The 26,223-nt window shown below is 42.1% G+C and overlaps 1 protein-coding gene across 1 annotated transcript in view; it reads right to left on the minus strand.

The window, feature by feature from the left end:
- The window catches only part of AGBL1 (AGBL carboxypeptidase 1), an 825,749-nt gene that overhangs the window by 671,550 nt on the left and 127,976 nt on the right, over window positions 1–26,223 (minus strand). The window contains exon 6 of the mRNA XM_058427563.1: window positions 8,289–8,326. Within this exon, the coding sequence (XP_058283546.1) occupies window positions 8,289–8,326 (38 nt within the window). The remainder of the gene's footprint in view (window positions 1–8,288; window positions 8,327–26,223) is intronic.

The following is a 26,223-nucleotide window of genomic DNA, read 5'->3' on the forward strand; positions in this document are numbered from 1 at the left end:
AAAAAAAAAAGGTTTTGCTACTAAAGAATTCCTAATCTCCTCACCTGGGCTAGCCCTCCCATGTTTGAAAAATCAAACTGAAGTCAAGTGTAATGGCAAAGAACTAGTTTAAAGTCACAGAGCCAATCAATGGCTGCACTGAACCCAGAGTCCAGTTTCCTGACTCCATGTGGAAGGCAGGAATAATCTTTGAAATATGAAGCTTTTCTCCTTTGGAAATGGTCACAACTGAGTTCAAATTTTAGCTCTTCATTTACCGTGTGTGGGATCTTGGGCAAGTCACTAACCTCTCCTAATTACACCTTCCTTGCATGTAAAATGGGGATCATAATATTACAGGCTCTAGCGAGAATGAGATGCCGTGTGTAAAGCGCCTAGCAAGTGCTGTGCTCCATAATTATTGACAGTCATTATTCACTGCAGGTACTCTAATAAACAGTCATTCTCTCCCTACTCCCTGCCCTCCTTCCCACTTCGCTGAGGGCTGGCAGTAAAAAGTTCACAAAATATGCTATGACACGGGATGAGGGCTACATGCAGGGCGGGGAGGCAGAAGGGCACTGTACTTACGTGGTGTTTTCCTGACCAGGCAAGGAAGGTAACAGCTTATCAAAGAGCGAGAGGGGAAATGGGGAGACGTAACTACAAGATGTTCTAGGATTCACCAGAGGCAGCTCTGAAAAAGCAGCTCCGGGTGCTCCTGCCCTCCGTAAGTCCCGCTCCATCATGCTAACATCACTGAAAATGCAACAAATTCCATCGGCTGTTCTCACCCCGGGCTCTGCTCACCCTGCCTCCTCCCAACTCCCTTAAATAATGGCTTAGCAAATGCCTCTGAGACCATCTTCAGCTAATTTCCTTCAAGACATGCAAGCTGCTAACGCTGGGAAGCACAGATAGTGCGGAATAGCAAATATGGCCAAAATTAGATTAAAATAACCTCCTGATAAACAAATTACTCACCGAAAATAAATATTGGACTAGCGCAGCCAAGATAACTGAAAGAACAGCACCACCACATGGCCGGAAGAGGAACGACATGCTCTACTGTCTGCGGCTCAGCCCAAGGCCCGCCCAACCTACTGAGTCTGACCTCCCCAAGGGGACAGGGACGGGGGCGACGAGGACAGGTAGTATCCCTTTAGCTTAAACTTCTTAAGCTCTTCTATGGACTTATGCAAAAGACATAACATTTTGGCAGAGAGGACTGAATTTGGAGCCAAGGGAAAAAAGCCATGTGCCAAGTTGAACATAGCATGGCATAAGAGGAGCCTGTAATTCTTCCTGCTTCCTTCCTCTCTCTCACCCAACCATTCATCAGCCGGCCTGAGGCTCAGCCTCAGGGCAGCAGAGACCCTGGCCCTTTACACAGCCATGGTGGTGTGCTGGGTACCTCTTGCTGGGTCCCACTCAGATGCCTACAAGGCATGGACCATGTTCTTTTCTAACCTGAATGACAGATACCCCCTCCCACAATAATCCTTCTAATACTTAGACAGTATTTATTTAGCTTTTTTTCAGCTTCCAGTCATATCTTCTTTAGGCTAAATAAACCTAGCCTCATTAATTTCCTCGGTTGAGCACAGGGCTCAGGTCCCAGGGGTCTGGAGACTGGCAGGTAAGCCCTGCAGCCCACTAACGACGTGAGTTACTTCCGCTTTCCAAACATCAGTTCCTACACCTGTAAAAAGGGGATTATAATACCTCCTTGATAGGCTAACTGTGTATAGAGTGCCTGACATACTAAGAACTCTCGATAAATGGTAGATATTTGGGTTGTCATTTCAAACCAACAGCATGATGGATATAGCTTGCTATGCTGCATTCCTACACACTCAATCACAGCCGTCCATCCCAGTGTGACAAATGCAAAAATCTATCAATATTATTTGAAGCAAATTTTTGGCTCATCACAGAAATATACTGCATGCTTCTCCAGAAGTTATGGTGGAAGAAGAGACATCAGCTCTATAATCACACCACAATTTGATTCCTTCTGGGGACAGGAATTAGGCTGGACTCTTCACCAAGGCATAGTGAAAGCAAATGTGTGAGGCTTAAGGCAAGAACCTGGAATTCTTTCTTAGTCAACATTAATGTATTAGCAGCTCCTCTGGGTGAAGCCCAGTATGAGGTATGGAGGATCCAGTGGAATCCCAGTTCCTTTGGAGCTATACCCAGTAGGAAAAATATGCATACACACATAATATGCAAAAAAATACATGATTCATCAATTACAGTATGGTTAGTTCTCTGAAATATAAGGTTCTATGAACAGTGCTATTTGTGCCGAGACCCAAAGAAGAGCTAGACATGAAACATTCAAAGTCTCAGAGATCAAGGTGGATCATGTCCTCTCTCTGGTCCTCAGTTTCCTCCTGTGAAAATAAGGGGGATGGGGGAGGTAAGATCAATAGTTTTCTGGGTTCGCAGGAGCCCTGTTTTTTTGTGAATGTGTCTCAGAGCCCGCCTTGGGGGGAATTGATGGGAGCCAGGCAGACCTGACTCTGAGCTCTCTACTCAAAAACTGCATGTGTCAATTACCTCAATTCAACCATCACAATGTCTACATATTTCAAAGCATCATGTTGTGCACCACAAATATATACATTTTAATTTTTCAATTAAAAATGAATAAAAGGAATGAATTTTTAAAAACAAATATTTGAATACCCCTGGATGAGACAGCCTTGAAGTTGTTTTCCAGTTCTCATAGTCTGACTCCATGGCCCTCATCTGGAAACTAAAGGAAGAAATACACTCTGTGGGCAGAACCTTGGGGGCATCATTCTCGTCAAGGCAGAGAAGAGCCCAGAGCCAGGAGGGCAGACCACAGGCGGTGTGGAAACACAGAATTTACATGCAAGTTCAGTGACAGCTGCATTGATCCACTGGTACTTGTGCATGGTCATGAGATCAAAGGATTAACAATGCCAACCATCCTAAAACATACATTGCCATTCCGAGGACTCCTTGGAACTCTTAGAATTCTTATAAAGACCCGATCTGGGTGCATATCAAAGATGGCCCCTTCTTCGACATTTTGTAGTAGAGCAGCCATTTGGCCATCAATCACATTCTCCCGTCTCTGCATTGCTGATTGCCAGGTCACAGCAGACGACTCCTGAGACCGTGAGGCTGTCTGTTCCTGATCCGGCTCTCCGTACTTAGAATGCCCTCCCTTCCTAGCCTCCTGGAGCAACAGGCTGACGGGCTGTCCCTGTGAGCCAGCCAGACAGAGCATTAACTAGGAAGATCTGTGAGAAGTCTCAACTTCCTGCCAAACTTCCCATTAGCTCTTTTACATCTCTCCCTCCCTCTTTTCTTCTGTCTCTCTTCCTTTGCTAACTTGCTTTTCTGTTCCCATGCCCCAACTTCTGCAAACTTCCAGACTCCTTTAAATGCTAATTCTTAAATTGGAGAGTGGTCTGACAGAGACTTATCATTCCCTTATTAAGTTTTAGGGCCTGAACCAGAAGGTGTTTTCTTGTTGCAATAATATGACCTTTAAATCTGGACAGCAAGGCTAATACTAAGACATTATTTGAAGATTCATTTCTGGAGCCAGTACAAATCAGGCATAATCCCATTGCCGCACGCTTACTCAAGTGCCGCTTCCAGGGTCACAATTTTTCAAAAATGCATTTATGCCTAATGCTCATGGAAGGTAATTGAGGAAGCAAAAAGAAAGAGGGAAAGGTGGACAGGGAAATGAGAAATGGTGAAAAGGATGAGGGAAAAAGAGGAAAAGACAGAGATGAAGGTAGAAGTAGAGGAGATGAGATAAAGGCAGAGTGAAGGCAGATGATAAGAAAGGGTGATATGGTTTGGCTGTGTCCCCGCCCAAATCTCATCTTGAATTGAAGGGACTTGGTGGGAGGTAATTGAATCATGGGGGCAGTTACCCTCATACTGTTCTCATAATAGTGAGTGAGTTCTCATGAGATGTGATGGTTTCATAAGGGTTTTTTTGCCCTTTTGCTCGGCACTTCTCCTTGCTATTGCCATGTGAAGAAGGACATGTTTGCTTCCCCTTCTGCCATGATTGTAAGTTTCCTGAGGCCTCCTTCGCCCTGCAAAACTGAGTCAATTAAACCTCTTTCCTTTGTAAATTACCCAGCCTCAGGTATTTCTTCATAGCAGCATGAGAACAGACTAATACAGAGGGAAAAACAAAGGACATGTGGTTTTATTATATTAAAAAATTGCCTGCAGTAATAAGTAGCATTATTTCCTGACTAAAGCTTTACTACATTTCAGGAATAAAAAGCTAAATGTGTTTGGATAGGATAAAGCATAAAAAGGCAAAGCTTTCAATACAGGACAATTTAGGGTGGGATGTGTGCATGTGTAAGTGGAGAAGACGGGAACTGATACAAGGAAAGGCACGGGATTTGGATTAGACCATTCCAGCCTACATAGACACAGAAAGGAATCTTGAGTCAGCAATGATTTTTAGTTTGTAGGATCCCAAATTGCTGAAATAATTGGAGAAGAGAACTAGGATTTCCAGGTTTATTTTGCCTGCTATTGCCCAGAAAGAGAAAGAGATGGGAAATGTGTTTGCTTCATTTCTCTTTTCCCAACACCCACATATTCTACACTGGCTTTTCATGCAGTGGCTACTTGATAAAAGAGAAAGCTGAATAATGAGATCTTCCAAATGCAACGCAGGTGATCTTTCCCTTGCTTTCTGTGGTTACTGTGGGTAGACTCCAAGTCTCCCTGATCCCTCAGTTCTGCTTTTCCTGGGGATGGCCTCCGCCTGTCACTACTTGATAGGGCCTCAGTGGCCTCAGATTTCCAACCCACCCTAGTGTTTACTGTCACAGGACCACTGACTGCCCGCTCTCCCCGCAAAGTAGTGGGTCTTTACTCCTGGCTTTACTTAGATCAGATAATTATTTCCCTTTTGTGATGCAATTACAGAGAACGACTACAATGGCCAACTTTTATACTCACAGACAAGCAAAGATCGAGGTCAGAATAATCACCAGCTAAGAGGAGTGTGCCTTTAGGAGCTAAAGGTTTACATAAACGTTCCCAGATATCAGTGCCAGATGGTGAAGTCTTGAATTTGAGACAGAAACTGACTTCCTGAATTTAAGTTCAGCTGAGGCGAACTCACTCTGGGATCCAAGTTGAAAGATATTCCACATCAGGTCTCAACTGTGCATGACATACAGGCAATGTAAAACAAATAGAAAATTCCACAACACTTGTATGCCCTGCAGCAACCCCTGACTCATCAGAATGGTGGTACCATCTATAACCAGACCCTTCAGGCCATCAATACTTTTGATAGGCTTATAAAACAAAGATGGCAGCTGCCTAGCATGCTGTTACTACTTCTCCCCAAATCCATGACAGACTTTGCTATTTAAATGTAGTCCTCTTTCTTGCTAAGCTTAAACATGATCTCAGAATTCTCCTACCCACACACTGGACTTTCTACTCATTATGAAATGTATTTGCCCTCCTCATTCTCAGACCCTCAAGATCCTGTAGAATCTGTTTCCCTCCAAAGTACTTTGTAAATGCTTACAATGACATTCTGCCTTCAGTGTGCTTACCTCTTATGAACCCATATGAATGAGGCTGATACTGAGGAATTTCACATCAACTGTGCAAGAAGCGCATTTCTCGGAAATATCAACGAAGGTATTTGGGATGGGGTCTTTTGAAACTTTGAATGAGCTTCAGCTCATGTGTGTACCCAAATACACATCAGTGATTCTCAACAAGAGGGAATTTTACTGCCCACCCCCCATGGGGGATATTTGGCAGAGTCTGAAGATAATTTTTTTGTTACAACTGAGGCATGATACTGGCATCTGGTGGGTAGAGGCCAGGGATGTTGCTGTATATCCTGCAATGCACAGAACAGACTCTAACAGCAAAGAATTATCCTGTCCAAAATGCCAATGGTACATTGAGAAACCGTGGTACACATTAAAGCTGAGTATTTAGTGTTAGAAAGAATGTTAGAGAACCTCTCATCCAACTCCCTTGTGGGAGTAACACAAGAGATGTATAGACAGCTCAGCAGAATTAGCAAATAGGCTATACATCCTCCTAACGGGACACTAAAACCCGTTTTATATGTGGAGGACAGCAAGCTATTGCAGTTCTCCACCAATCTATTAGAACAGGTAAATAGAGATGAGAATGACGAATGTTTAGATCATTGGTTCTATGCATGGATGTTAGATTCAGGTAGTAGGGGGCAGTACTGCCATTTTTACACATGGGAAAAAATCACAAATCATGTATTCATTTAAAAATTTGGTATCCCAGTACTTAAAATTATTTAAAAAAGAAAACCAAACAAAAATTTAGTCAACAAATACTTATTTCAGGCTCTTCATTGTGCTGAGGCAAGTAATACAACAACTAATACAGATGACGCTCTCCCTCAAAAGCTTGCAGTCTGCTGGAAGAGACAGACAATAGCAATTTTGTCACAGTGTAATCAAGTCTGAGTTGGGAGAGCCTGTAAGAGCACTGGGGAGGGGCATCCAAGTTGTGGCAGTCAGGGAAAGGATTTTCAGAGGAGGCAATATGTGAGCTAAGCTCTAAAGGGAAAGAAGAAGTTAGAAATTCTAAAAGCTGAGCCCCAGCACTGCACACTCAGCCTACTAGGCATGGCCGGTGTGTTGAAACCCTAGCTACATGGTCTGAGCCTGAATCAAGCTGTGTTTGCACTGGCTATTGGTTTTTCCTGGGCTGAAGCGTTATGTTCCTGATCAACACAGTTAACAACTGACATAAGACTACTTTCACAGTTTTACACATCTAGGTAGGTACAATTTATATCAGGATGCTCAACCCTAAGCTCAAGAGCTAAGGAAAGTGTGTGTGCGGAAAGTAAGCCAGCCTTACTCAGCTCTCTGGGCTCCCTTCCCATGAAACATCAAGTCCTCCATGCCAAGGCTGGGCTGGGGGGATTTGAGAGATAGCTTCTTTCCCAAGGCATGACATTCACAGGCTGGCCTACCAGGTTGCTCTCAGCATCTTTTCCTCCTGCAATTCAACACCCCCTCACCTTGCTGCATCAAACACCAAGCATTTGGGAGCAACCGAGGGAGCAGATAAATAATGAGAACCGAGATGCCAAACCTGAAGGAAGTTCAGTCTGAAGAATGAATGGTCCTCTCCCCAGAACCCACAGGTAACACTTTTCCATCCCTTCCTATCTCCAGGGCTTCATAACCCCTACCTCTTCGCTCCCCCATCCTGCTCTTACCACCTCCACTCTACCTGCAGGTCTTTAAGCTGTGGATAGACTTGCGTCTCATATCAAATTCAAATAAACTAAATGAATTCAAGCTTCAATTTTTCTAAGCCTATAAAGGGAAACAGTATGTGATTTGGATCTTTCTGTGTGCTTACAGTTGACAGAGATGTATGGATGGGGGAGACAGTGTTTTTATTTTTATTTATTTATTTAAAAGTTTTATTAAAGTTCACCTATTACCCACAGGCCTCAGGCTCCCTATAGAGAAACAAATATCACAATTGAAGCAGCTGGTTTCCAAGGTACCAAATTAAAATAGATGAAGAGGTAAGGAGGAAAAAATGAGTAAAAACATTAAGCTAAGACTTCTTCCCTCCCAAGTGCATTGTGCCTGCTATTATACTACACACATGAAACTGACTCCCAACGTAATTAGGCCAGGGCTACCAGGCAAAAAAATCCTCAAATTATTCAGAACCCCAGAGCTATTCTTTTGCAATCACTCAAGTAACTGAGAAAAGAGTCAACTTTTAAATATAAATTTGTTATCAGCATCAACATTGTCCAAGCAATTCCCAACACTCCACCTGCCCAAGAATATAGACTCATGAGCTGGGCTGAGTTGAGAACCAAACACAGGAATACTGCTCTCCAGCCAGCCAAAATCTTTTCTTCCACTGGAACCTGGAGTTTATTTCAACAATCTTTAGGGACTGCTGGCTCTGTTAGACAGGGGTGGAGGGTCCACCAGCTCCACAGTAGACAATATACCCCCATTAGGGTCCATTGTCTTGGTGGCATTATGTATGGATAATGTTTATTTTCTCTTTGTGGTCATGTACCTGGAACAGCCATAATATTCTCTATCTTACCCCAAAGACCCAGGACATGACTTTATCGCTTTCAAGGTCAGAAATTAGCCATAGGTGCTTGAGAAATAGTAGTTCATGGAAAAAAAAAAAAGAAAAAGAGCGAGCCATGGGGACCAGAGAGTATCTTTCATTAAACCCAGAGGGGAAAGAAATAGCCACCCTTCAAAAGAGGTGCTTACTGGATTTCAGCAATGCTGCCAAAACTTCAGTGGCTGCCCTGGGGAAAGAGAAAGAAAAGTAACAGTCAACGTTCAATGGTCTTTTTGTCAGCACATGGATCCCACAGCCAGCATGCCCATTGCCACCCCATAACAGACCCATGATTAACCAGGTAGCAGGCAATCTATTGATTGCCCCGCTGACCATTAAAGAGGCATAAATGCAGAAATCACGCTGAGCGAAGTGTCCATCTTGTAGATGGGTCTCTGAGGTCCCCTCTGCTGCTGAAAATCTCTTTCTCTCCCCTGCTTGCCCCCCACCTTCCACCAACTTCCTTGCACAGAGTGGCTCATTTTTCTATTATTCATACCAGGCAGAGCTCTTGTCAGTCTCTTGATTTGTTTCTGGAAACATGCGGAGACTCTGGAGGATGGTCTGGGAAGGAGTGGGCTTGGGGGCTTAGTGAATGTAGCAGCACAGTGCAAACTTCTTGAAACACTCATACCCCTGGGGATGTAGTGGAAAATGCATTCACACATTGGAAAGAGAGGCTGTTTCCTTAGGGTGGAAAATAGTCGGGATTTTTCTTCCAAATTCATCGCTTTCTTCCATGGAGGAATGTCACAGTCTTTGCAACAAAGGGATGCATATGAGAATGAAAAATACTTTTTGACCCACATCTTAGTGATTTTTCAATCTGTTTCCTGCTTCTGAGAAGGTCGCACAAAAATCTACCTACAGGGCAGAGGAAAACTTCACTGGCATTGAGGGCAGTGTGGTATAATTATAGGGAGGAGAGCTATGTTTGCTTTTTTAAAAAAATAGAAGATTCTGTGTGGCCCTAGTAACTTAACCTTAAGGCCTGCTAAGCAGTGATCTGTTTCCACCACCTCTCTCAGGATTGGAGGAACAGGCCAAAGAGGCTAGATCACACTTCCAAGACTATACAGACATGTCAGTAGAGCTGGGTTCCCAATCCCAGGAATCTCGCTGCACACCTCTGCTTCCTCCCCATCTGTTGTTCTCCAGAATCTCTCACTGGCCCTACCCTGGCTTCTGCCTGGTCAATGAAAGTTCACTTTGCAATATATTAGCTAATACTGAACAACAGAGCCAGCAGTAAAAAGGAAGATAAATGAAAGAATAAATATAAAGTAAAATACAATAGAAAAGCAGTACATGTGAAAGCGTTGCTCCCCATAACCTACGAGGCAGTTCTGCAAGAGCAAAAGCCTGAAATTCACAGGCCCCTGTGCAAACCCGCAACTGGGATGACACCCCAGCTCAGGGAGACCAAAATGACCATAGGGCAGTTATAAAGAGGGTGAGGCTAGCTTTCATGGATGGACTACTTCATTTATCCTTCAAACGGTTTTCCTCTTATCAACTTTCAGCTTCTTCAATCCCACTGTTATTAAATCCCACAGAGTTTTGGCAACGGTGGATTGGAGACGGAACACATGGAAAGTGTTTCTGAAAATTCAAGTTGCGTGAAAAATCCAGGCGCCGCAGTATATGGGGCCTGGCTTGGGCTGGGGCAAAAAGAAAATCAGTGTTTTGGGAAAAGCAGGACAGCCTAATTAATTTCATCAAAATGAATGAGCAGAGAAGAAGGAAACCATAGAAACAGGAAAAGAATAAGGATGTTCCAAGCAAGGCGCCTAACCCAATCCTAGCTCAGAGGCCAGGTCTCTAAGGACCACATTTCTAATTTCCATTGCATTTTTGTTTTAGGAAGTTCACAAATGAGGTAATGATCCATTAGATAATAGTTTTATGAGACAGACTAGTGGTGGGGAGGGACAGGTGGCAGACAGACCAGTTAGGAGAATAAGCAACAATAAGGTCTCAAACCCAAAAAGTAGCATGAAGGAAGAAGGGATGGGTTAAAGCCATATTTGAATCTTGCTACTCAAAGTGTGGGTCTCTGACCAGCAGCCTCACATTTTCTGAAAGCCAACTAGAAATGCAGAATCTCAAACCACATCCCTGACCTGCTGAATCAGAATCTTTATTCTAACAGATAATTTATATGCACATGAAAGTTTCAGGATAATTGGTTCAGGGGACAGTATCAATATGGCTTAGTTACTCTTTCGATGTTGAGGGGGCAATTCATGGTGACTCCCAGATCACAACTCTCTAGAAAGTACCTAATAATATGCTAACCTAAATAAATATTAATCCAAACAGTGACATTATATAGCAGGAAATGCATGATAAGTGTCACATTCATCAAAAAAATTGAAGCTTATTCCTGAGAAACTAGAAAATATTTATTTCTTCCTAGGGCATAAGTGGGAGATCAATGTTTAGTGCAGGAAAGGGCACATTTAGGGCAATGATGGAGATAAGATTTGAGGCCAAAGTCCAATATTCTAAAGAGTTCACATTCAACTCTGTAGGTAATGAGAAGCCATTTGGTTTTTCAAATCGAGATGATGTGGTGTCAAAATGGAAAAGTGAGAGAGAAGTTGCGAGCAAAAAATTAACAACAGGCCGGGCGCGGTGGCTCACGCTTGTAATCCCAGCACTTTGGGAGGCCGAGGCAGGCGGATCACGAGGTCAGGAGATCGAGACCACGGTGAAACCCTGTCTCTACTAAAAATACAAAAAATTAGCTGGGCGTGGTGGCGGGCGCCTGTAGTCCCAGCTACTCGGAGAGGCTGAGGCAGGAGAATGGTGTGAACCCGGGAGGCGGAGCTTGCAGTGAGCCAAGATTGCGCCACTGCACTCCAGCCTGGGTGACAGAGCGAGACTCCCTCTCAAAAAAAAAAAAAAAAAAAAAATTAACAACAGCTGACGAAAGGTGAGCTGTGGAGGATGAAGGAAAGTGAAGAGTCAGTGATGGCCTGGAATAGTTAGGCTAGGTAGTTAGGGGAATAAGAGAGCCATTAATAGACTAAGGAGAGAAGTTGCAGTGTTTGGACAAAACAATGATTTTGATTTTGATGCTGAGTTCAAGATGAAGGGTACAACAGAAGGCTACATGAAACTGTTTGGAATGCTGCTGGAAGCATCATACAGAATTCAGGAATGCAAACACAGTTAGGAATATACATTTATGAATCACTACAGCAGCAATGATCGTCATAGCCAGGCAAGCAGGTGATATCTGTGAGGAAATTCAATCAAGAGCAGAACAGAGGGCTGCCCCAGGAAAACATTAACACTAGAGGGTACGAAATCCCTAAAGGAGTCAGAAGATAGGCCAGGTGTGGTGGCTCACGCCTGTAATCCCAGCACTTTGGGAGGCCGAGGTGGGCGGATCACGAGGTCAGGAGATCAAGACCATCCTGGCTAACACGGTGAAACCCCATCTCTACTAAAACTACAAAAAAATTAGCCAGGTGAGGTGGCGGGCCCCTGTAGTCCCAGCTACTCAGGGGGCTGAGGCAGGAGAATGGCGTGAACCCTGGGGGTCGGAGCCTGAAGTGAGCCGAGATCACGCCACTGCACTCCAGCCTGGGCGACAGCAAGACTCTGTCTCAAAAAAAATAATAAAAAATAAAAAATAAAATAAAAAGAAGGAGTCAGAAGATGTGCATTTGAGAAAATAGGAGACCTGCGGATGATTAGTTTGGAAACTGAACGTCACTAGACTGTCTAGGCACACTGTTTTTCAAACTGCAAATTTTGACCCAATAGTGCATTGTAAAATTTTATAGGTATCAACTATAGTTTTTAATGAAATAGAAATCAAAATGAAATTCAATATATCAGAGTCATTTCATGTAGCAAAGGTTAGCAGTGATCTGAGAAATTTTCATTTCAATGCACGAACATACACTTGTGTAGCTACTGGGAATGTGACGTAAGTGCTTTCCTTAAAAAAAAAAGTTTGTAAAGATGTTGTTTGGGATGTAGTGTCCATATAAGATCTGTATAAAAATAAACATCTGAAATCAACTAATGAGCAAACTGAAAGCACTTGATCTCCCATACACAGTGCCCAGGATCCAGACATGGAGTCGCTCATGTGCATGTCACCAAGAGGCTCTTTATTTTTGGTTTATTCAGTGGTTACATGTCTGCAGTGCTGGTCCACTCTGAACATTGCTGCTCTGCCACTTGTCTGCCCCCACAGCAAAGCGTGAAGAAAGAAGTAAAACCTATCAGAGCTGAGGCAACTACTCTGTCAACCAACTGCTAAGCCTACAAAAAGCAAAAGTTTAAGCTGCTAAAACTTAAACAACTAAGAAGGCATTCAGTTACTTCCACTCCAAGAGCCAAGCCCATTGTATTGAGTGCATAAACTGGGCCCACAGTTAGTGCCTTTGGAGTGCAAGACTGCCTTCTGCTGGATGTGTGCCTCTGACACCCATGGTTCTGGTAGCTGCACTGATTTTATAGAATAGGACTTCCTTTTTTTTTTTTTTTTTTTTTTGATGGAGTTTTGCTCTTGTCCCCCAGGCCGGAGTGTAGTTGTACAATCTCAGCTCACTGCAACCTCCGCCTCTTGGGTTCTAGTAATTCTCCTGATTCAGCCTCCCAAGTAGCTGGGATTACAGGCATGCACCACCATGCCTGGCTAATTTTTGTATTTTTAGTAGAGACGGGGTTTCACCATGTTGGCCAGGCTGGTCTCGAACTCCTGACCTCAAGTGAGCTGCCTGTCTCGGCCTCCCAAAGTGCTAGGATTACAGGCATGAGCCACGAGCCATGGTGCACGGCCTGAAGAGGACTTCTCGGGAGGGCACTGTTCTCTTAGAGTTTAAACTCATACCATCATCCCCCATTGTTTGAGCTTCCCTATGGGATGCCCAGGGGAGATAGAAAATAGAAGTGCCAAAATGTCCTCCAACTGGGTGTCTCTGTGTTTACATCAATGAAAGAATCATTTCAGAAATTTTTCAGAACTTCTTGCTCCAAGAGAGTTATAACAGCCAAAGGCAAAGTGGAACGGCCCCCATCCTATCTACTTTCACACTGTAGGATAACTCAGTTAAGATTCTAGAGGTCACAGTTCACTTCCACTCTCCTCTTCAGAAAAAGCTAAGCTTAAACTATTGGCAAATTTGTAAATATCCTCTTGTTAAGATTTTAGCAAAACGCCACAGAATTGCAATAGTTCAATTTACGTCTTCAAGTTGAAGTAAATCTTAAGACCCATTACAGAAGAGTCTTGAATATTTATCACCCCTATTTAGGGAGCCCCTATAAATGCCAAGCAGCAAGCTAAATGTCCCATATACATCATTATACATCACATTTGATCTTCACGGGAATGCTAGAGGGTGAAATTATTAGTCTTGTTTTACAAACAGCAATAATGAAGTTCACAAAGGGTAAATAATCTTCCCAAGCTTCAGCAGCTAGCAAGAGGCAGTATTCACTGGGCTTGATGGCTCATGCCTGTAGTCCCAGCACTTTGGGAGGCTGAGGAAGGGGGGATCACAAGGTGAAGAGTTCAACACCAGCCTGGCCAAGATGATGAAATCCCATCTCTACTAAAAACTACAAAAAATCAGCTGGGCATGGTGGCAGACACCTGTAATCCCAGCTACTTGGGAGGCTGAGGCAGGAGAATTGCTTGAACCCGGGCGGTAGAGGTTGCAGTGAACCGAGATTGTGCCACTGCACTCCAGCCTGGGCAACAGAGTGGGACTCCGTCTAAAAAAAAAAACAAAAAAAAATGAGGCAGCATTAGCTACAAGTCTACCTCTGGGCGAATTTAAATCTAGTGCTCCTAAAGTCTTCTCTCTACTTTTAACATAATTCTAGAAAGAATCTAAAATATCTCTCTGTGCAATATTTTTATCTTTCAAATAAGGATTGTGGAGATCAAGAGGTTAGATGACTGGTGCAAGGTCAGAGGATTCATACATCACAGAGCCAATGAAGCAAACAACTTGTCCAGCTTGAGTCCACTGTTTGATTCAAGATTCTACAAAGCACAGTTTGGTACAGCTTAAGTGGGTTTCGATGTTCAATGGTGGTCATGGAGACAAAGAAAAAGAACTCAAGGAGAAGCAAGCCACAGGCATCTTTGAGTGGCAGGACTGAGTTGCTAAATTAGGAGGTAGAGGGCTTGGGTTTGAAGCTTGGAGCAGCCACTTTTCTGCTTCTGGGTTCTGGGTTTATTTGATCTCTCTGAATCTCACAGTCTTTCTCATTTATAAAGTGGGTATAAGATCTAACTGATGGGATGGTGTGAAGAGCGAGATAAAGTAAAATTTAAATTAAATTAAGTTAAAAAGCTTACTACAGTCCCTGAAATGTAATATTATCAGGTTGGTCCAAACGTAATTTTTGCCATTAAAAGTAATGGCAAAAACCACAATTACGTTTGTACCAACCTAATAACTTGAATGTCATTGTTGGATCATGGAAGGTGGAATGGGTACCAAGTGAGGAAGTGGGTTTATCTCTGTATATGTGTTTGCAGGCAGTGAGCCTGCAGGGTCATCATTCACCAGTCAGGAGAGGTCACTGGAGAAAAAATATGCTCCTGTCCCTGGGTATGTGGAGGAAACATAGGACCAAACTATCTCTTGGAAATCAAATATTCTGTGGCACAGATGGCCTAGATATAGCAGTGCCACCAATATTAGTTATCGATTGCAGTGTAATGTTACCACAATTGTAGCAGCATGAAACAATATTCATGTATTATCTCACAGTTTATGTGGGGCAGGAATCCGCTTAGGTGGATCCTCTGCTTAGGGTCTGACAAGGCTGCAATCAAGGCATCAGCCAGGGCTGAGTCTTCATCTTGAGGCTCAACTGGGGAAGGATGTTTCCCAACTCAAGCAGGTTCTTGGCAAAATACCTTTCCTTGCAGTGCCAGGGCTAAGGACACTGCCTGCCGGCTTGCTGTATCAACAGACAGTAAGACCACACTGCATTTCCACAGGCTAGCTGCAGTTTCTACAAGCCACCAACTGTTCTTTGCAATGGGGGTTTCCCCAACATTACTGCTTACTTCATCAATGAGGAAAGTTTCTATAGAGAGTATGTATGCAATGACCTCTTATAACACAATTATGTAACATAATCACAGGGGTGACCAGGGATGACATGTCCTTACCTTGCCATATTCTGTGCGTTAGAAACAAGTTTCAGCTCTTTCCCAACCTCAAAGGCAGGAAATAACATAAAGGTATAAATAGCAGGAGGTGAGGATCATGGTGGGGGGCCACCTGAGAGTCTGTCCCCCACCCAAAGCTTCTTGCAATGTTTAGCATCCAGATACCAGGAACCTAACATTCATTTCACTAAGACATGACTCTCCCCAGGCTTCCCCTTTTCAGAGAGTGGAAATATTATCTTCCCAGAAGCTGAACATGCACCCTTAACACTACCTGCCCTTTCCACCTAGATCTCCATCATTTCCTCAAATACCACTTTGTAACTTCTAGAGTGCTCTTAAGTTGTCCATTCCTTTAGATCTCTGCTGTTGTCACCCTAGCCTAAGCATGTGAGGGTCTGGTACTTTAATGAGAAATGTAATTTCTAGAGCTATTGGTCCTTGGTTGGAATATATATTTTAACTTCCTAGGTTATTCCTTAGGTATATTGGAAAATATAATTAAGCAAAAAGAAATGAAATAAATTAAAATCACCCAAATATCTCTCACCCAACTACTGCTATAGCCCCAAAACTAATCCATCCATATCCACTCTATATCTCCTTCAAGCTCTTCTCCAGTCTGCAGCTAGAGTGGTCTTCTCAATCAGAGGCTCTAATTTGAGCACCCTCACATTGCTACCCCACATCCACTCTTGCTCTGGATAAAAATTCAAATCTGAAACATGGACCAGGAGGCCCTACTGAATCTGGCAGATGCCACCCTCTCCAGGTTTGTCCCACACCACTTTCTCTTGCTCTTTATACCTCTGCCCCACTGTCCTTTTTCCAAGACCTACAGCATGTTCCCATGACTTGTCCTTTGACCTTACTAATGCTGCAGCCTAAAATGCTCTGGGCCTTTCTCCCCTTCTTTACCTGTATCTCATACTTCATCCTTTACATCCTAACTTAGGTGTCATTTCCTGTAGAAAGACTCCCTTGACCCCTAGTCCTCTGTTAGGTACATTCATCCTTTTCTCCTCTTTTCTCATTGCACAATTTAGTTTGCAGTTATTCACTCAGTTGTGTGATTTTTTTATCAATGTCTGTCTCCTCTTCCACTCTACAAGCTCCAGAAAATAGAAAACATGTTTTGTTTTGTACTATTCTACCCCTACAACTTAGTCTTATTTGAACACAGATCACCATCAAATGTTTGCTAAACCTTTTTCAAAAGCTAGGCACTGGTCTAAACCCTTAGTTATATTATTCTTTCATTCAACAAATATTTACTGAGCACCTGCTATGTGTCAGGACAAATTGATAAACCAAAGACTCTTACACCCAAAGAGCTTACATTTGATGGAATTAAAGTGAAAGGAATAGCCAATAGACAAAAGTATTTTTGAAAAGTACACTAAATTAATATTCTTAGATATGATAAATGCCATGGGGATAAAAAGAAAAAGCAATAACAAGGTAAAGAGATCAGCTGTACAGGAATGGGTTACAAGATTTAAAAGGTTGGCTGGAGTAGACTTCTTTGATAAAGCAACATATAAATAAAAATATGGAGAGGAAGTGGTTGTCATGCAATTATCAGGAGAAGCATCTGCTGAGCTGAGGGGACAGCCAGTGCAGACACTGTAAGGTGACAATAGCCCTGACCTGTTCAAGGAACAGTGAGATGGACAGGGCTGCTAGAGTTGAGGATGACAGGAGTGGAGCACGACTGAGATGAGGTAGGTACTATAAGGGCTTTGGCTTCACTGTAAGTGGAGGATTCTCTACTGGATTTTGAGCAATGATTTAGCGTGTTTTAAGAAGACTTCTCTGACAATTCTTTTTTTTTAAAGGACTAGGAAGACAAGAGTAGAAGCCAGAGACGAGTAGAAAGCCATGTGGAGCAAATTAAACACAGCAACAAGTAAAAAGGATTACACACAGGAGTAAATGGGATTTAGTCCAGGAATGCAGGGTTGGCTTGACATCTGAAATTCAGTCAATGTAGTAACCCACCATAATAATAGAATAAAGAATTTGAAAATATCTGATCATCTCAAAACGTACAGGAAAAGTATTTGATAAAATCCATCACATTTTTCTTACAAAATTATTCAATGAGATGGAATCAAAGGAAACTTCCTCAACCTGATAAAGTGGCCTACAGAAAATCCACAGTTAATATGATACTTAATGAAGAAAGATTGAATGCTTTTCCCCTAAGATCAGAAATAAGATAAAGACACATATTCTGCTACCTCTGCTTAACATTATACTAGAGATTGTAGCCAGGGTACTTAGGCATAAATGAATAAATAAATAAATGGCATGTAGGTTGGAAAATAAGAAATAAAACTATGTCTATTTGCAGATGGCATGATCTTGGGCACAGAAAAATCTTAAAGTCACTAAAAACTATTAAAACTAATAAACAAGTTTTGCAAGGTGGCCATGATAACAGATCAACATACAAACATCAATTGTATCTCTATACATTAGCAATGAAAATTCAGAAATGATTTTGTTTAAATCCCACTAATCTTAGCAGCAAAAGGAGTACAATTCCTGGTAATCAATTTAACAAAAGACATCCTTTTATACTGAGAACTAGAGAACACTTGAAAAAATATTGTTAAAGATTGAAATAAATAGAAATCACACAAGTATCATTTTTCACCTAACTATTGCAATAGCCCCCGAAATGATGCATCCATATCCACTCTAGGACCCCTTCAAACTGTTCTTCATGGTACAATTGGAGTGATCTCAAGAAGCACGTGGATGTTTTAGATTTAGAACTGATGGGATTTCTTGACAGATTGCTGTGAGATTGCTGAGAAAATACTAGCTCAGTTACTTCTTATAACAATCACAATTTTACAGATGAAGAGACTAAGAAAGGTAACTTAACCTGCCTGAAGTAGCCATGTTAGAAAGCAGCAGATCTGGATTTTCACTGGGCATCTGTCTCACTCCAATGTCAGGTACTTAACACCTGCTGTCCAAAACCACATTGAGCACTGGCACTAGCAAGCTTTTCTGGGGAGATTTCAGAAAGAAGGAAGAAGGTGGCCCTAGAATTTAATCCTAGAGCCTTACTAGAGTTGGCAGTGGGACAAGGGGTTGTTGCAGCGGAAAAAGAAAGTGAAAAACCAAAGGAGTTAGCCAAACAACAGGTGGATAAAGCAGGAGAAACTTTAAAAGGGATTGAACATGTTGCTTAGAATACCATCTGCTACAGCGCCGGCCTCCTGCCTGGATTGAGAGGGACTAGCAGAATGGATAAAATCACACACACTCACACACAGACACACACACACACACACACATGGAGCCAGGTGACCAAGAAAAGTGGTAACACATGGATCTTGCTAATCACCATTTTCAAGGGAGAGAGGAGAAAACAGAAACAGAAACTGAGATGGCTTCTGCATGCTTAAAGGAAAGAAAAAGCATAAACATATGGTGCAGAAATGGAACCAGATCCTGTGCCCAGGATGGAAATTGTCCATTTTTCTTTGGAAACAAAGCATCTCCTCCCCTACAACTCTACCCAGATGCTGTCAAAGACAGATGCAGGAATCCTCATCAATCATGGGAAATTTTTATAAGAGAAAATGAAACCCAGATCTCAGACTGGTTTGGTTATAAACACTCAGCAGGGAGTGTGACAGAGGATGGCTACTGCCTAAGATGGAACCAGAAGCAGAGCACTGCAGTCGAGGCTGGGAGGGTCCCATTCTGCCTAGCTTGTCCTAAGCAGAGACTCTGCAAAGGAGAAATGGTTTTGAAGTACTTCCAAATTCACAAGCAACAACATCAGGACAAGGGCTCAGACAAAAGCTTTTGAGAATCCCCAGCACTGGGAAGGAAAAAGCTAACGTCTGAGGGGAAAGGAGCAGACTGGGATTGCAATAAGTTCTCACAAACAAGAGAGTCTCTTTCTACATAGAGGTGTGACTCTTAAGTTAGCACTTAAGGCAAACATTACCCTTAAAATAATTTAACTTCCTTAAACAGTTCAAAAGTACACTACACATGGATGTACAACTCTAATCCTATACCGTAATATGTATATATAGAGGTATAATGAGTAAATAATATAATTAAGCATATATATGCAAAATAGAATTCTACAGAATGTTTGCTATTTGACTATAATAGAATATTTACTATACCACACATTTAGTTGAATTCTTATAAGTCAAATGTACCTATGATATAATCCACTCTTGATATATCTGGCAGCACAAAAGAAAAGATGTGATATCCTATCTCAATGCACAGCACAGAGCAGGCACCCAGCAGACAGTATCTGATTCAATAGATGAACAAAAATGTATCTGATTTTGCTCCAGTTAAAGAGCACATTGAAGACAAACCTGACTGTTATGTGTCCTGTTTGATTGAGATGTAACATGAACATATGCAGTACCAAGGCTTAGCACCTTCCAGCATGAATGCAACCAGCATTTCAAAATGTTGTCATTCATACAAAGACAAATATTGTGCAATTCATTCCACTTACATGAGCTACCCACAAAACGCTGAGGAATAGAGACAGAAAGTAGATCAGTGGTTACCAGGGGCTGAGGAGAAGGGGAGTGGGAAGTTATTGCTTAATGATTACAGACAGAATTTGGGGGGTAACAACAAAGTTTTGACAATAGATAGTGGAGATAGTTCTACAATATTGCGAGTATAATTATTGACTGAATTGTACACTTTAAAAGGGTTTAAATGGCAAATTTTAGGTTATGTATCTTTTATAATAAAAAAGTAACAAAAAGAGTTGTTCTTGTATTTGATGACTAACTAGTCAGCTCTCTTTTTAAAAAGTTGCTTGGGTCTTTGGGAAAGGGGTAGCGTGTGGCAAAGACCTACAAAGTGCTCCCTCACTTGGCAGGACATAGAATAGCAACAGAAAAGTTCACCAGTGATCACTGAGACCAGTGATTTTCAAACTTGAGCATGCATTGTGCATCAGACTCCTTGGAAGGGCTTGTTAAAACACAGAGTTTTAAGCTCCAGCCCCGAAGTTCCTGACACAGGAGGTCTAGGGTGGGACCTGAGAAACTGCGCTTCCAACAACCTCCCAGGTGTTGCTAATGCTACGGTCTAGGAATCTCACTTGTGAAACACTGACTGAGGCAGTGGGTGCTCAGTAGATCTGGCCAAGGGACTTTCTCGGTAAGAAGTGAAGGGAGTACTGCTAAACCATTTTTATTTCAGGTCAAATACTCAAGATCCTCCATGATGCCTCCCAGTAGTTCCATGATTTGTGGAACTGCAAGAAAAGATTTCATAAACATTCTTCTTTCCTAAATAAAACTAAGGACTATCACCTAAAAAAAGAGATCTTTGAGTTTTGAGGAACTGTTTCCTAACTAAGGTCTGCGGTTCCAGACAGGAAGGGCAGTTATTCATTTTTGTACATATCACAAAGCCATGCAATGATTCGGTGATCACTCCTTGATTGACAGGATTTATGATTCCCAGCATCCTTGGAGTGTTTAGAAATTAAGATCGTCATTAAAACTCAGATGATATGGGAAGACTTCAGTAAAACTGTCGGCCAGGTACAGTGGCCCATGCCTGTAATCCTAGCACTTTGGGAGGCCAAGGCAGGCGGATCACCTGAGGTCAAGAGTTCGAAACCAGCCTGGCCAACATGGTGAAACCCCGTCTCTACTAAAAATACAAAAATTAGCCAGGCATGGTGGTGTACACCTATAATCCCAGCTACTCGGGAGGCTGAGGCAGAAGAAGCGCTTGAACCTGGGAGGCTGAGGTTGCAGTGTGCCGAGATCATGCCATTGCACTCTGGCCTGGGCAACAGAGTGAAACTCTGTCCGAAAAAAATAAAAAATAAAAATAACTGTCAATCCCACTTCTTTAAAGGATGGGATTTAGTACCAATAAAGTTCAACATTGGCCATAACCTCTCAGAGAACTCCAGGCACATTGAACTACCTGAAATTCTCATCAACACACATGTTCTTGCATTTCTCCCCAAGGTTGAAAGCAAATTTCTCTCATTCTTTAGAAAGCCTTTTCCCCTTTGACCCTTTCCCAGCTAGCAAACTTTTCCTCCCTTATCTACTCACCTTATATCATCCAGCTCAATTCCAGCTCCCCCGCTTCCTGAGTTCCAGACTCCATAAAGTTCTTCCTTCTCTGAGTTCTCATCACACTTTCTAATTTTCTTTATTACAACATTGTTTACGGTAACATGGAAATTGCGTATTTATGTATCTGACTTCACGTTAGTCTAGAAGTTCTTTGAGGACAGCAAATATAATCTTTAAAATCTGAGCACTTATCATAGCACCTGCTATACAGTAATTTATAAATACATGTTTGGTGAGTAAATAAACTAATCATTGAAAAGATTGCAACAGTTGTCTGCTAAACTTAAATATACCTCGATGTTAACTCCACACTACTTCTAGAAGCCACATAGAATGTGTACTGCAAAGGCAAGCCTTTTTTTAAAGAGAAAATAGAAAAGAGTTCCAGGAGACAACTCGTAAAACTCAACAGGATTATGTTACAAGATGGCAGAATAGGAACAGTTCCCGTCTGCAGTTCCCAGCGTGAACAACACAGAAAATGGTGATTTCTGCATTTCCAACTGAGGTGCCTGGTTCATCAAATTGGGACTGGTGGGACAATGGGTGTAGCCTATGGAGGGCAAGCTGAAGCAGGCGAGGCATCTCCTCACCCAGGAAGTGCAAGGGGTCGGGGGATTTCCCTTTCCTAGCAAAGGGAAGCCGTGACACACCGTACCTGGAAAATTGGGACACTCCCACCAAAATACTGTGCTTTTCCAACGGTCTTAGCAAATGGCACACCAGGAGATTATATCCCGTGCCTGGCTCAGTGGGTACCATACCCACGGAGCCTTGCTCACTGCTAGCACAGCAGTCTGAGATGACCTGCGAGGTAGCAGCCTTGCAGGAGGAGGGGCATCCGCCATTGCCGAGACTTGAGTGGGTAAACAAAGCAGCTGGGGAAGCTTGAACTGGGCGGAGCTCACCTCAGCTCTGCAAGGCCTGCTGCCTCTGTAGACCCCAGCTCTGGGGGCAGGGCGTAGCTGAACAAAAGGCAGCAGAAACTTCTGCAGATTTAAACGAACCTGTCTGACAGCTCTGAAGAGAGCAGTGGTTCTCCCAGCACAGTGTCTGAGCTCTAAGAATGGACAGACTGCCTCCTCAAGTGGATCCCTGACCCCTGTGTAGCCTAACTGGGAGACACCTCCCAGTAGGGGCCTACTGATACCTCATATAGGTGGGTGCCCCTATGGGACAAAGCTTCCAGAGGAAGGAACAGGCAGCAATATTTGCTGTAATGCAATATTTGCTGTTCTGCAATCTCTGCTGGTGATACCCAGAAAAACAGGGTCTGGAGTGGACCTCCAGCAAACTCCAACAGACCTGAAGCTTAGGGACCTGACTCTTAGAAGGAAAACTAACAAACATAAAGGAATAGCATCAACATCAACAAAAAGGACATCCACACCAAAACCCCATCTGTAGGTCACCAGCATCAAAGACCAGAGGTAGATAAAACCACAAAGAAGGGGAGAAACCAGAGCAGAAAAGCTGAAAATTCTAAAAACCAGAGCACCTTTTCTCCTTCAAAGGATTGCAGCTCCTCACCAACAACAGAACAAACCTGGATGGAGAATGACTTTGACGAGCTGACAAAAGTAGGCTTCAGAAGGTCAGTAATAACAAACTTCTCTGAGCTAAAGGAGGATGTTCGCACCCATCACAAGGAAGCTAAAAACCTTGAAAAAAGATTAGATGAATGGCTAACTAAAATAAACAGTGTAGAGAAAACCTTAAATGACCTGATGGAGCTGAAAACCATGGCATGAGAATTACGTGACACATGAGCAAGCTTCAATAGCTGATTAGATCAAGTGGAAGAAAGGGTATCAGTGATTAAAGATCAAATTAATGAACTAAAGCAAGAGGAGAAGTTTAGAGAAAAAAGAGTAAAAAGAAACAAACAAAGCCTCCAAGAAATATGGGACTATGTGAAAAGACCAAATATACGTTTGATTGGTGTACCTGAAAGTGACTGGTAGAATGAAACCAAGTTGGAAAACACTCTTCAGGATATTATCCAGGAGAATTTCCCCAATCTAGCAAGGCAGGCCAAAATTCAAATTCAGGAAATACAGAGAACACCACAAAGATACTCCTCGAGAAGAGCAACCCCAAGACATACAATTGTCAAGTTTGCCAAGGTTAAAATGAAGGAAAAAATGTTAAGGGCAGCCAGAGAGAAAGGTCAGGTTACTCACAAAGGGAAGCCCATCAGACTAACAACAGATCTCTTGGCAGAAACTCTACAAGCCAGAAGAGAGTGAGGGCCAATATTCAACATTCTTAAAGAAAAGAATTTCCAACCCAGAATTTCATATCCAGCCAAACTAAGCTTCATAAGTGAAGGAGAAATAAAATCCTTTACTGACAAGCAAATGCTGAGAGATTTTGTCACCACCAGGCCTGCCTTACAAGAGCTCCTGAAGGAAGCACTAAACGTGGAAAGGAACAACCGGTACCAGCCCCTGCAAAAACATGCCAAATTGTAAAGACCATTGATGCTAGGAAGAAATTGCATCAACTAACGGGCAAAATAACCAGCTAACATCATAATGACAGGATCAAATTCACACATAACAATATTAAAATTAAATGTAAATGGGCTAAATGCCCCAATTAAAAGACACAGACTGGAAAATTGGATAAAGAGTCAAGACCTATCAATGTGCTGTATTCAGGAAACCCATCTCACATACAGAGACACACATAGGCTCAAAATAAAGGGATGGAGGAAGATCTACCAAGTAAATGGAAAGCAAAAAAAACGCAGGGGTTACAATCTCAGTTTCTGATAAATCAGACTTTAAACCAACAAAGATCAAAAGAGACAAAGAAGGCCATTGCATAATGGTAAAGAGATCAATACAAGAAGAGCTAACTATCCTAAATATATATACACCCAATACAGGAGCACCCAGATTCATAATGCAAGTCCTTAGAGACCTACAAAGAGACTTAGACTCCCACACAATAATAATGGGAGACTTTAACATTCCACTGTCAATATTAGACAGATCAACCAGACAAAAGGCTAACAAGGATATCCAGGACTTTAACTCAGCTCTGCACCAAGTGGACCTAATAGACATCTACAGAACTCTCTACCCCAAGTCAACAAAATATACATTTTTCTCAGCACCACATCACACTTATTCAAAAATTGACCACATAATTGGAAGTAAAGCACTCCTCAGCAAATGTAAAAGAACAGAAATCACAACAGACTGTCTCTCAGACCACAGTGCAATCATATTAAAATTCAGAATTAAGAAACTCACTAAAAACTGCACAACTACATGGAAACTGAACAACCTGCTCCTGAATGACAACTGGGTACGTAATGAAATGAAGGCAGAAATAAAGATGTTCTTGGAAACCAATGAGAACAAAGACACAACATACCAGAATGTCTGGGACACATTTAAAGCAGTCTGTAGAGGGAAATTTATAGCACTAAATGCCCACAAGAGAAAGCAGGAAAGATCTAAAATCGACATCCTAACATCACAATTAAAAGAACTAGAGAAGAGCAAACAAATTCAAAAGCTAGCATAAGGCAAGTAATAACTAAGATCAGAGCAGAACTGAAAGAGATAGAGACACAGAAAAACGCTTCAAAAAAATCAATGAATCCAGGAGCTGTTTTTTTGAAAAGATCACAAAATTGATAGACTGCTAGCAAGACTAATGAAGAAAAGAGAGAAGAATCAAATAGACACAATAAAAAACGATAAAGGGAATATCACCACCAATCCCACAGAAATACAAACTACCATCACAGAATACTATAAACACCTCTACACAAATAAACTAGAAAATTAGAAGAAATGGATAAATTCCTGGACATATACACCCTCCCAAGACTAAACCAGGAAGAAGTTGAATCTCTGAATAGACCAATAACAGGCTCTGAAATTGAGGCAATAATTAACAGCCTACCAATCAAAAAAGTCCAGGACCAGACGGATTCACAGCCAAATTCTACCAGAGGTACAAAGAGGAGCTGGTACCATTCGTTCTGAAACTATTCCAATCAATAGAAAAAGCGGGAATCCTTCCTAACTCATTTTATGAGGTCAGCATCATCCTGATACCAAAGCCTGGCAGAGACACAACAAAAAAACAGAATTTTAGACCAATATCCCTGATGAACATCGATGCAAAAATCCTCAATAAAATACTGGCAAACCGAATCCAGCAGCACATCAAAAAGCTTATCCACCATGATCAAGTGGGCTTCATTCCTGGGATGCAAGGCTGGCTCAACATACACAAATCAATAAATGTAATCCAGCACATAAACAGAGCCAATGACAAAAACCACATGATTATCTCAATACATGCAGAAAAGGCCTTTGACAAAATTCAACAGCCCTTCATGCTAAAAACTCTCAATAAACTAGGTATTGATGGGATGTATCTCAAAATAATCAGAGCTGTTTATGACAGACCCTCAGCCAATATCACACTAAATGGGCAAAAACTGGAAGCATTCCCTTTGAAAAGTGGCACAAGACAGGATGCCCTCTCTCACCACTCCTATTCAACATAGTGTTGGAAGTTCTGGCCAGGGCAATCAGGCAAGAGAAAGAAATAAAGGGTATTCAATTAGGAAAAGAGGAAGTCAAATTGTCCCTGTTTGCAGATGACATGATTGTATGCTTAGAAAACCCCACCGTCTCAGCCCAAAACCTCTTTAAGCTGATAAGCAACTTCAGCAAAGTCTCAGGAAACAAAATCAATGTGCAAAAATCACAAGCATTCCTATACACCAATTACAGACAAACAGAGAGCCAAATCATGAGTGAACTCCCATTCACAATG

Source organism: Hylobates moloch, unplaced genomic scaffold (genome assembly GCF_009828535.3).
Source record: "Hylobates moloch isolate HMO894 unplaced genomic scaffold, HMol_V3 SCAFFOLD_14, whole genome shotgun sequence".
NCBI classification, from domain to species: Eukaryota; Metazoa; Chordata; class Mammalia; order Primates; family Hylobatidae; genus Hylobates; species Hylobates moloch.